Here is an 11810-nt window from a genome sequence, read left to right as displayed (position 1 = left end):
TCTACAGCACAGTACTAATAAATGCAGTATTTTCAGGCAAGCATACCAAATTCAACTATGCTGATGACTCTGAACCTTCCTGTTAATAAGAAAGCTCCCTGTTGATGTTTATTGGTAGCCAGATTTGCAAAGCTGCACCTTAATGTGTTTTAGTTTCTAACGGCACATTTCTACATAGCAGCCTTTCAGAATTATACTGAATGATGCTATTAAGCAGTACTACACAAGAAATGTAGTGAACAATATTTCAGAACCCAACTTGATTCATTTTAATTTTCTGGTTACATTGGAGAATATACCATTTTGCCAAGTACAACTCACACTTCTATATTTTAATTTCTTTGGTATGCTCTGGGCTTTTTACAGTTGTTTTTAAAACTTCTATTAAATTGTATCCTTCTGTAAGGATTGCAGAATTAAAAGATCATGAAGAGTCTCATCTGATGGGGAACAGCTACTCCTATTTTCCAGCACTTTCTCCAGACTGTTTCAAGTGATGGAGTGTTATAATCTATGATATTTGTGTTTAATTAAATGAGGAGGAAAAGAAATATGTGCTTATGAGTATGTAACTTCAGGTGGATGGACTTGAACTGACCGTAGGTAAAATTTGGATAGTTCCCCCACTAAACTACCAGAAAATATATTTATCAATGCCTGATTTTTTTATGCTGATCTTTATAAAGTACACCACTTGCATCTACTAACAGTTTGGTTCCAGAAAAGAAGCTAATTGTGGCTAAGTCAGTCCTTGCTACAACATTCAGAGGTGTACTTCTTTGAATTATCAATTTCTGAGCAATGCCATTGACTTCACTGGTTTTCCTGAAGATTTGTGTGCTTCATCAAAGATCAGAATCAGGCCTCAAGACTTTTTGTCCTACAGACCTATATTCTTCATCTTTCCTGAGTTACAGAACCAGCTCTGCTGTGTTGCGAAGCTCAAAAGTTGCAGTAATTCTCCTTCAGTATCTAATTTAGTTATTGGAGTTAAAAGCGGAGATAGTTCAGGCAAGGAGTCATTAGTGCCTCTGTGGAGCATTTAGATTTTGAAATCTCTGAAAAACTTCTGCTACAGGTTGCTTAGAATGGTATAGGATGCCATTATGGGAATGACAGATCTCAGCGTTAAGCCCATTTTTTGTTCTGCTTTTGTATGGAAAGGGAATCCAAAGACCAAACTGGTCTGGTTGAGGACTTCTGAATCCTCTTTTGTTAATTTTGTTCTCTCAAACTTGAAACATGACTCCCTCTCCCTGCAAGGTGCCCAAGGCAGATGGCCATCCTTCCTGTCTGAATGGTGATGGGCTTTCTCCAGGCTGGTAAGAGTGTTGTTCCATAGGACCATCCAGTCAAGGAGGACACGTGAAGGGACCTTCCACCATTCTCATCTAAGACAAAGCTTAGCAAGTAACTACAACAGAATGCAATTTTGGTCAATTTAAGAATTCAGCAGAAAGGCTTCTACTGTACCTAGCGGATCGGAACTTGAGCTCGTGGTAACATTGCACAAAGCTGTGATAAATGAAAGTGATCGGCAAGGCTAATAAAACGATGCCACTAACCACACAAATTCCTCCAAGAATCCTTCCTGGTACAGTGATGGGACACATGTCACCATAACCAACCGTGGTCATCGAGATGATCACCCACCAGCAAGCAGCAGGAATGCTGGCATAATCCTTATTCTTTGTTCCCAAGTCCAGCCCATTTTCAAGAAGCTGGGAAAGTGCACTGAAAATTGCCATAGCAACACAGATAAAGACAAGTAGCATCACCATCTCTCTGTAACAACGCTTCAGAGTCAGACCAAGTGTTTGAAGGCCAATGAAATGACGAGCCAGTTTAATCACCCAAAAAATCCTCATCATTCTTAAGACCCTCAAGGTGACTCCAGCCCTCTGAAGCTGCGAATTTTCCCCTGTGAAAACTGTCATGAGAACAGAGATGTAGTAAGGAGTAATTGCCAGTAAATCAATGATGTTGAGAGGTCTTCTGACAAACTCACACTTGTTTTTGGAGACGATGAACCTCACAATGCATTCTGCAGTGAACCAGCCTATGCAGATAGCTTCAATTATCCTGTCAAAAGAAACAAAGTACAGCATTCATGTTCTGTGCAAAAGTTTTAGTGGATGTTTGGTTTGTTCACAGGTATTACCAAATTGACACTCAGACCTTCACAAATGACAAACAGAAAGACACGCTAGTCTTACCCTACACATGTAGCACCAGATTTCAGCAATCAACCTGAGCATCTAGTGAGGAGTTTGAACTGATCATTGCTAAGAACTCACTCACTGATCATTTTCTGTGAATTATAGGTTAATACTGGTCCTAGCACTGGGAAAACATGCTTACAAAAACTGGAACCGTACAGGAAATTGTACGCTGCCGGTGCCAATGGGTAATGTTACCTAGAACACTTTTTTTTTTTTTAAGTTCGTTGGATTTGGGGAGATTTTGTTCATTTTTTGTTTTCTTTGAAATCTATGAGGCCTGATCCACTTGGGAACACCAAAGACTGTGGATCAGTGAACTGGCCAGTTAGGAACAGCAAGGGATAGAACCAGACTGCTAAACTAAAATGGCAGTGAAGACCGAGTAGGCAGAAATCAGCTTTTTCATTGGATAATTTATGCAAATTGGCTCTTCGGGAACCAAACTAAACCAGTCTGCCTGATTTGCATCCCAAACAGGGGCTTACTTAGAACTACTTTCAGAACTCTATAGGTATTGCCACTAAATACAGATGATATTTTATTTTTCATCATTGGGTACACAAAGTAAAAAGATTCCGTCCTCCAATTTACCACTATGCTCTGCATTACTGATTTTTTTTTTCTTTTGTTTTAAATGTAACTCCATCTACACTGTGTTGCAGCAAAAATGTCAAGATACCCAAAGCAATAGGCAAGATCATCTTGCCAAATACAAGTATGGCCTTAAGAAAAGAAAAGAAATCCTGGAAGGTGACTTCAGTATGTTCTAAGTATTTCCAAGTCCCAGTGCAGAGAATGAGACTTGAGAATATCTCAACTTGAAACCAGTGGAAGGTAGAAACAGAAGATGAAAATGTTGCTCTAAGATTATTTAATAACTATTGTGCATGTAGTCTGAAATCTCCCATCTGAAAATAACCCTTTTCTTAATAATTCAGGCTGTGCTTGCTTGCTTAATAGAGGATGCGAATGGGAGCTAATCTTTTCCTTTTTCCTTTGTTTATCCTTTTTCACCAATGGTTTGAGCAAAGAAAAAGCCAGTTCCCGATGCCTTCTCAATACCAACAGGTCTGAAACCCAACTGATGTGAGACTTGGGATTTGAAAATACTACATACAACCAGAGCTTTTTTGCTACTGCAGGAATCCTGACAAGGTAGTGTCTATAGAAACGTAATGATTTGCAAGTAATAATCCCACTGTCATTTCAAACCTAAAATTTTGTTTCCCTAACACATCTGCATAATTTTTTTACTAGTTATGAAATCTATTGTTATTATTAAGACAACTGCCTGTTAGAAAGACAATTTTCTTCTGTAACTTCTGTAATTATACTAATAGCTATAAGCTAACTTTCATAAAAGTTTCATACACTGAAGTTTTACTTATTTGATATTAATTTAATCTTATTTGTTCATTCACTTTAGTTTTACACTAAAAAATGGAGGAGACAGTAACAGTCAGTTGATGTAAGGTCATAAGGTACACTGTGACTCCAGCCACAGCAAAGTTAAATGAACAGAAATTAATTACTTAAAGAAATAGTTATTCATATAAAATAAGACCTTGCTTTACCTTGTTTCATGACTAACCATGAAAATTCTGTAAGCAAGTAGCCTTTCTTCATAAAACACTTGTTCCTGTTGGCACCTTTTGATGGAAAGACCTATGAATTTCAAAACCAGCTTGTTCGTAAGTATTATGTGTTGTCTTAAAAATTAAGCCTTTTTTTTTTAAAAAAAATACTATTGCTTCTTTTAATAATGACAGTGAGTGTTAACTACCTCAGAAGTGGATTTAATTTATTTTTAGCTCAGATTTTTATGCTCAGATCATTATGTCTTCCAAACAGAAGTCATGTATAGGATATATGAAAGTTATTGTATGAACGTGGATTATGTTTCTTTATGTTAAAAACATAAAGAAAAAAATGTTACTGGGTAAGTTCTCTTAGACCTTTTTTACACATTATGAGGAAATATCTAAGACTTTTCCTAGTAAAATCAGGCAAACAGCAAGACCAAGGTAATGGGCACACTGATAAAGTCTGAATATACTTATATGTTTGCTAGTTGAGATCTCATGTCATGATTAAAAGAGAAATTGCATCTGAGTAGAAAGTTGCAGCCAGGAATATTCAACAATTTCAACAAACTCAATTTAGTTACATTTTGCGAGATTTCTCTGATAGTGTTGCCTGTATCCTATAACATGGAACATTTAAATGAAAAAGCAATTCGCAGTTAGACAATTTAAAGCTTTTTCACTCTGCATTTCCTCCTGATGTCCTGATAATGTTGGAAATGTGATTCCTTGGTTTTGTCACGAATGAGGCAGGTTATCTCAGGGTTGAGCTTTAAGGAGGTTTGGTCCTGATCATTGTGACTCAGTGGAAGACTTCTTTATGAATCAATGCTGATTCTGTGGTCTGGTATAACTTTGGGGAATAGCTGTGCAAGTGAAAACAAATGAAATGTGATCGATCCATTGTTTTACTCTGGCAGTTCCCAGCACAAGAGCTACTGTAAATCAGTCTACTTCAGTAGGAAGGACTGAAGACTTGTAGCGTTGAATGGACTTGAAGTTAAGGAACATCACTGATGCAAAAATGACCAAGCAAGATCAAGACAGTGGGAGATGCATTACTGCCACTGCATTACATATTGCACTTTCATTTCTCCATTCATTACATCTATCCTTCCTCATCAATTATATGCATCCTGGCTAGAGAGAAGATAATGAATAAGGGTGTCCCTTATTTTTTCCTTTCCTCTCCTTACTTCTAAGCCATTTTTCATTTTCTCTCTCTTATCACTACTTTTTCCCTGTATAGATGGATTTTGGCAGTCCTGGCAAATCACATAAAACTGCTTCAGTGAGAAGAACTAGAAATCTCTGGCCTGTTGGGAAATTTGGAGTGCTACATACTATGTTTCCACTTTCCCCCTCCTTGTAGTGACTTATCTTTATAGCTAACCTTGTTAATGAATAAATAGCGTCTAATAAGGAAAGCAAATTTAACAGCTAGTCCTCAAGAGAACTAAGAACTGAGTATGAAGCCAAAGCCAAATAAAATGCATGCACTTAGAAGACTAAAATTACTGTTTCTTCTGTAATCAATTCTTCAAATATTTGCTGCATATTCACAGGACAGACTGCCTTTTATTGCTTATTCCTGGAATAATGCTGTATTAAAATCTATAACCATATAATTAAGTAATGAGCTTTATATGGTAAAATGCAGTACCTATTTTATAAACTTCCATCAGTTCAGCTTTAAAATATCTGGTATTGAAAAAAGGAGAGGGGAAATTAAAAACAAACTCATGAAGTGTTTACTTAAGATTCCTCACAAAATCTGTAACTAATCAGTGAAAATACTAAGTCCTAATTTTTATTCAGTTACAGGTTATTCCTGCTCAAAGTTATTTTATCCCAGACCTAGGCATATGAAAGAGGGTTTTTCTCCTAAAATTTTAAGCCTCTTGGCACTTAACAGTCTTTCAAGATTGCTCTAATGAGTCTTTTGTCCATAAACGGAAGATCAAGCCTTTGTGAGCCTAATTTCTACTGTAATCCCATCACTGTTCAATTTTCTGTTCCATCTGATCACTTCCTTTCAGAATAAGCTATTTTATGTGTAACGAATTAAACTACTTCGGAAATTTTTTCATTCACTAACAAGATTAGTTTGTTATTACTAAAAAAATAATATTCTGAATGTCTTAGAGTATTTCAACTTAGCATTATTCTTTGCTCCAGTATGCCAATTTGGATACTTTCAATATCCCCTGGTGAGCCGGCTGAAATCTAGCCAAAATATTTGTTAGTGACACTATTATCTATTAAGCTTGTAAATAAAACATGCACATCAACAGGACACATGAGGAAAACAGGTGATATGATTAAAGACAGTATATGACAGGATTAAAGTCTGTCAGCACTGATTTGTTAAATTGTTGCTAAAGCCTATTTCCATGTAAAGCACATTAAACGTGAGAAATGTCCAGCTGGTAGCCAGAATGATCAAATTCCTGCTCAGGATGACTCCTAGTCATTTCAGCAAATGTCTTTTTTTTTTTTTTTAATCCTTTTGAAATCAACAGGGTTTCTGTCTCGCTATAAACTGCAGAGTAAGTGCCACGAAACAGCTCGTTTCCCTGCATTAAAAACCTTGCTGGCTTTTTTCCACTCTGTCGCTGTTTGGGTAGCAATAATGCGTTTTGACGCGTTAAACTCCGGTTTCCTATGTGGGAGGCTGTAATGACCCAGCACTCCCTAGGGAAGGAGCAAACGCCTTTCACAGCTCTGGGAACACCTGGATATGAACATCTTAAGCCCTGGAGTCATCAGCATCTTTGCCATATACTTGGAACACGAGTGGCACCCAGCCCTGGTGAGCTCGCTAAGGTTCTCCTGTGGCCAGGCAGCGATACACATCTGTTCTTTGTGTCATCTCTGTATCTCAAAAAGCTCATAAATTCATTAGAAGAATCCACATCCATGTTTTTAACTTAGGTCTGTAGTTCCATTCTTTACTCTCAGCCTATTGTTTTACTGTTTTAACTTAGCAAAGATGTGGTGTTGAGGTTAGATCTTACCCAGGAAAGAAGTTTTGGTTTTTCAGTTGGTTTTTCTTTTGTTTTGTTTTTTTTTGAATGAATGAATGTTGGATGTGAGCATTCAGGTGTTCTGAAATCTCACCGCCATAAAGGAATAATGATTTTTGTGTGTCTAAATTAAGCTGATGTTTTGCAGAGATGAAAAGAAAGCCCATTGGCAAGGGTTGAAAGATGCTGAACTTCCTGTGTTTATTTGCTTTTGCTTAAGAACACAGCAATCATATGGGCTTGATAACCGAGTGATTCTTTCAAATTTAATCATGATCAGTAAGTGGAAAAGGGGCAACAGTCCCTCCCCGAAGCTACTCATATTTAGCGTTAGAAAAATAGTTTAATGGCAGGTAGATAGAACTATGCTGGCAATAAGTCAGGCATCTTCAAATGACTTCCTATGACAAGCTTGAGAAGCTCTCCGCAAAAGATAATGCTTTTGATCAGTTTATGAATGGGTCCCTGATCAGAGACTCGCCGTATGCAACTGCTGGCAGTGTTCAGAGGAGAGCAAAGATGACTTGAAATTGCCAGAAGCAGCAGAAGGGGATACAGGTGTCCCTGCTGTCTGCTCCTAAACTGTGCAAATCTGATGCAAATCTTTAGCTCTGATGAGTGAAATGTGCCAAGGCAGGGAAGAGAGCAAAAATCTTAAAATGTAAGAAATTTAATAACTCATCCTTCTTCCTAAGAATGGACCTGGGGAAGGCAATCCCTCTGCAAATCAAGGAATAATATTGTCAATGTCTGTGAGGTCTGTGAAATTCAGAGGTCAGATTCCACATCCCTCTCTCCTTAAAAAGGCTTACTCATGGAGTTCTCCGTTGCCCTCTAACGGGTGTTACTCCAACAGCCATAGGCTGTTCACCCTTAGAGAGTGTGGTCAGCATGAAAAGTCATAACAACGTAATGGTTTCTGAGAAACGTTTGGTGGACTCAATTCCTCTGCTGGTGAAGAGGTGTTCACACAAGAAAAATAAACACAGCTGGTATTAGCTGACAGCCACAGTAACCCTCACTGCAAACCTCATTAAAGAGGCTGATTTTGAACGTCACAGCGTTAGTGACCCACTCCCTCACATCTAGAGATGATGTTCAGGTCAGCTGGAGACACGGGGCCAGAGCTGTTTTCACTACAGCTGCACAGAACGAACCTGGGGACAGTTACCACAGTTCAGCCACAGAACTTATCCATGTGGCAGCTTTCTGAGCTGTAACATAACATCCAGGGAAGGACAGGGGTTTTTATTAAGAAGCATTTGAGAGACTAAAAATATCAAAGTTGCTGAATTTCATGAGGCAGTTCTCGCCTCTTCTAAGCAGTGGCTTATGCTGATCTGAATAGTCAGTTACATCAAAAATCTACAGCCTAAGGACTTCTAGATAAACCCATTTCATTTTCACTTATAAAGCTTTTCAAAATATGATTTGAGAATAATGTAGCATTTTCATACTAGTAATTACAGTGCCATGTGAATCAAAACTCATATACAGCATTAATGTCACAATTTCTCTTGGCCAAAAAAAAAAAAAATATTATCATGCTTGATAGAATTTCTTTATTACGATGAGGACTCTTGGTTAATAAAAAAAGACAGAATTTGGCTTCAAACTGTATCGGAAACTAGTGGCCAGACTTTTAAAAGCCTTCTCACCTAAGATGGACAGTATTGCCAGAATACACCATCCCAGAGACTCCTGTGTAATTTCTGTGGTCAGACTTCCAAATAAACCACTTAGCTACTTAGGTTTTGAAAACCTACCTCATTTTAAATGCAATAACTACAAACAAATAAAAGGAAAAAAGTCAAATGACAACTGGGCATGTTAGGTCAAATCTTATGGCATGTGTAAGTAGTCGTAACTAAACTGGATCACTCAGTTAAAGGCAACAGTAGCTCACCCCTTTTTTTCCAGGCTTTTTAGTCATGATGCAGGACACACAATAAAGGAAGGAGTGGTTCTCGTAAGAGAACTAGGCCACCTTGGCAGGTGACCAGCTGTGGACAGAAAATAACACATTGGTATCTATCTTCCCTGTGCACATGGGTTAAGTCATACATGAAATCACCCAGCATGTATTGGTGTTTATATGTGGCAGATTTTTGCAAGAAGATGGTTAGAAACCCTTTGGCCACAACTTTTACTGTTATTTCTCTTCTTTTGTTGCAACTCCATGGAATACCATAACCAGTACTGAAGAAACTCACTCTACTGTTGATAGCAGTCCTTCTATTTTAAAAAGCAGCCTTCACTGCTCTGTGAAGTGTTTGGCTGCACTGTACCTTACAAGTATTTAGGAGCTTATCCTTCAAACGCTTGGTATAAAATATGCAATTGTTCAGAAGAGTAAAATTATGTGTGTATATAATACACACATGTTCTTGAAGACAGAGGCACTATGAAAGAAAAATTACACTTATATACCTTGTTCCTCTGCAAGTTAAACTCTTTCAGGAAGAGAAAAATTGCTGTTGACTCCCACACCATACAGATGTGAACAAAGATATGGCCGATGTGGCTAATGCTGTGTTAGTGTTGCATCTATTTTTCCCCTGTCTATTGAGGATATCTAAGCAATTTGCTGACTTACAAAAAGATCACCCAGAGCATCCATCCTTTGAAATAATCTTGCAAAGCTTAAGTAACTCTTTTTAACTGGAAGAACCTCTAAGGACAACTTTTCACATATCTGAATCTAAGCAGGAATCAACAGCTTCTCAATCTATATCTGCTTTCTTTTTGTTCATACAATTAATTCTTTGACTCAGCCAGAATGAGAAATATAGAAATACAATTCCATTAAGCTAATGGAAACTATGAAAATACTTTCCAAGGAATTAATTTGGCTACTAAGAGATAATAGATCACATTCCGATTAACTCTATGGTGAAAGAGGGTGATTTCATAATGACACAGTTGCGATTTCACTGTAAGGACCCTTTAGCAGAACAGAAGCGGAAAACTTTTTATTGAATATCCTACCTGCTTTAAAAGAAGGGAGAAGCTAGGAAATACAAGAAACATTTACTTCTGTCTTTATATGTCAGCCTTATTTACGGGAGAAATCCTACCAGAGTGGTCTTGATTCTGTTCTCTAGGGAACAGGAAAGAGAGAGAGAGAGAAAGGGAGAGAGAGCGTAATGATACTGAAGTCAGCAGAGTTGCATCAATGTAACCCAAAACTGAGGTCACAAAGAAGATGAAAAAGGGTTTGTTCTTAGTAATAAGTCTTGGGATTGAGCCTTATACCCCAGGCCCTGGTTTCTGCAACTGTTCTGCAATTTTTAGTGTGCTTACATACGTTTTATCTAAAGGAAATGTAAACCTCTGTTACATTCGTACAATGGAGTGCATATATGATGCATTTTAAAAAAGCGTAATACACAGTCTGATCATCTCCTCTGTTCCCCACATAGAGAATCTGAGATGGAAAGAGGAACGGAGATAAGGCTGCTCCCACCTACAAGATTTTACAAGATGAGAACTGTAACAGGCACTGGATCTGCTCCAGTAGAAGGACCTGTATGAATACACGCAGAGTACGTACAGAACTGTATTCTTCCCAAAGCAAAAGAGAAGGGAATTGTATTCTTTTCCTTTAGGGTTTTAATTCCCCTTTTTCCACAATCGCAAGTCTTAATGTGATTTGCCGAGTGCTTGAACTTCTCTATGTGGGTAAGGAGTCCCGTGGCTCCTAAAAGGGGAGAAATAAAAGCTCCGAGATCCTGCAGAGGAGGAGACACCCTCACACAGAAGAGGAGCCGTGTTCCGATGGCAGCTGCCCCGCTGCCGGGCTGCCCGACACGCCAGCCTGCCCCCGGCCCCGGGCTGCCCCCCGCCCCCCAGCGCTGCCCGGCGCTCGGAGCCACAGGCGCCCGGCAGAGCCCGGTTGAAGGCAGAGGAGCAGAGCAGCGCCCGCTCCCCCGAAACACCCCCGTATCCCTCCCGGCTCCCCAGTTCAGGGCCAGGGGTTTAAGGCGCGCAGGCGATCTCCGCCGGCGGCGTCTACAGCTACGGACCGTCAGGACAAGGGGCAGGACAGACTGGACGGGACACACGGGGAGCGGACAGCGGGAAAATAAAGGATCCTCCTACCCTGAGGGCTCCCTCACTGACTCTGCTGTGTACCTGCTCTGCTCCTCCATGCTGCGGTTCTCCGGCGCCCGCCACTCGGGCAGGGTGCTGGCGCACAGCACCACCATGGACACGATGACAAAGAGGATGGAGACGGTGGCCAACACCTGTGCGGCCACGGAAGACGTGGGCTCCTCGAAAGTCCTCCTCATCCTCTCCAGCCACTTCCCGCCCTCGGCTCCCGGCGGCCGCCGGCCCTTGCCCTCAGGGCCGCTGGCCGCCTCCCCGGGCGGCTCCTCTGCCGAGTAGTAGGTGCACGTCTCGGACATGCGGTCGTCGAGGCGGCGCTGGCAGCAGTAGTCGAGGTGGGAGCCCTCCAGCCCCCAGTAGATCATCTCGTTGTAGAAGGAGAGCTCGCACATGTGCGGCACGAAGCGCAGGTGGCCGTGCCGCACGTACAGCATGATGAAGCCGAAAGCCTCGGAGTGCCGGTCGAAGAAGTATTCGTTCCGCTCCCGGTCGTAGTCGTCGCACACCTCCAGCACGTCCTGCTCCGAGAGGCAGCCGTGCAAGCGGCTCACCCGCCGCAGCGGGAAATCCTTCAGCACCTCCCGGGAAAAGGAGTACCGGGTGCCCCCGACGTTCAACACCACCGAGGGGCCGCGGCCAAAGTTCATGGCTTGGGCGGGACGGAGGTGGGGAAGGGTGGGCAGGGCGGCGAGACGGGGGGCAGCGCGGGCGACGGAGGCTGCCCCGGCTCCGGCTCCGCTCGCACCGCTGGCGGCTCCCGCTTGGCGACGGGGCGGGCGGAGAGGCGGGAGAGGCGCCGCTGCGGGCGCCCCAGCGGCCGCGCAGCAGACGGGGCGCGGCGGAGGCTGCGCGCCCCCCCCGGCGATGCC

General features: G+C 41.4%; 1 protein-coding gene across 1 annotated transcript; it reads right to left on the bottom strand.

Annotated features, from left to right (window-relative positions):
* Positions 1-1436: 1436 nt before the first annotated feature.
* Positions 1437-11588, bottom strand: KCNG3 (potassium voltage-gated channel modifier subfamily G member 3; the record flags this gene model as incomplete). The annotated part of the gene is made up of 2 exons (XM_080342348.1): positions 1437-2082; positions 10933-11588. 2 exons carry the CDS (start codon positions 11586-11588, stop codon positions 1437-1439), a joined length of 1302 nt encoding a protein of 433 aa, XP_080198474.1.
* Between the last annotated feature and the right edge of the window lie 222 nt (positions 11589-11810).

The sequence above is a fragment of the Nesoenas mayeri genome (genome assembly GCF_963082525.1).
Source record: "Nesoenas mayeri genome assembly, chromosome: 3".
NCBI lineage: Eukaryota > Metazoa > Chordata > Aves > Columbiformes > Columbidae > Nesoenas > Nesoenas mayeri.
The sequence above is the reverse complement of the archived record's forward strand: the minus strand, read 5'-3'. Positions and strand labels throughout refer to the sequence as shown.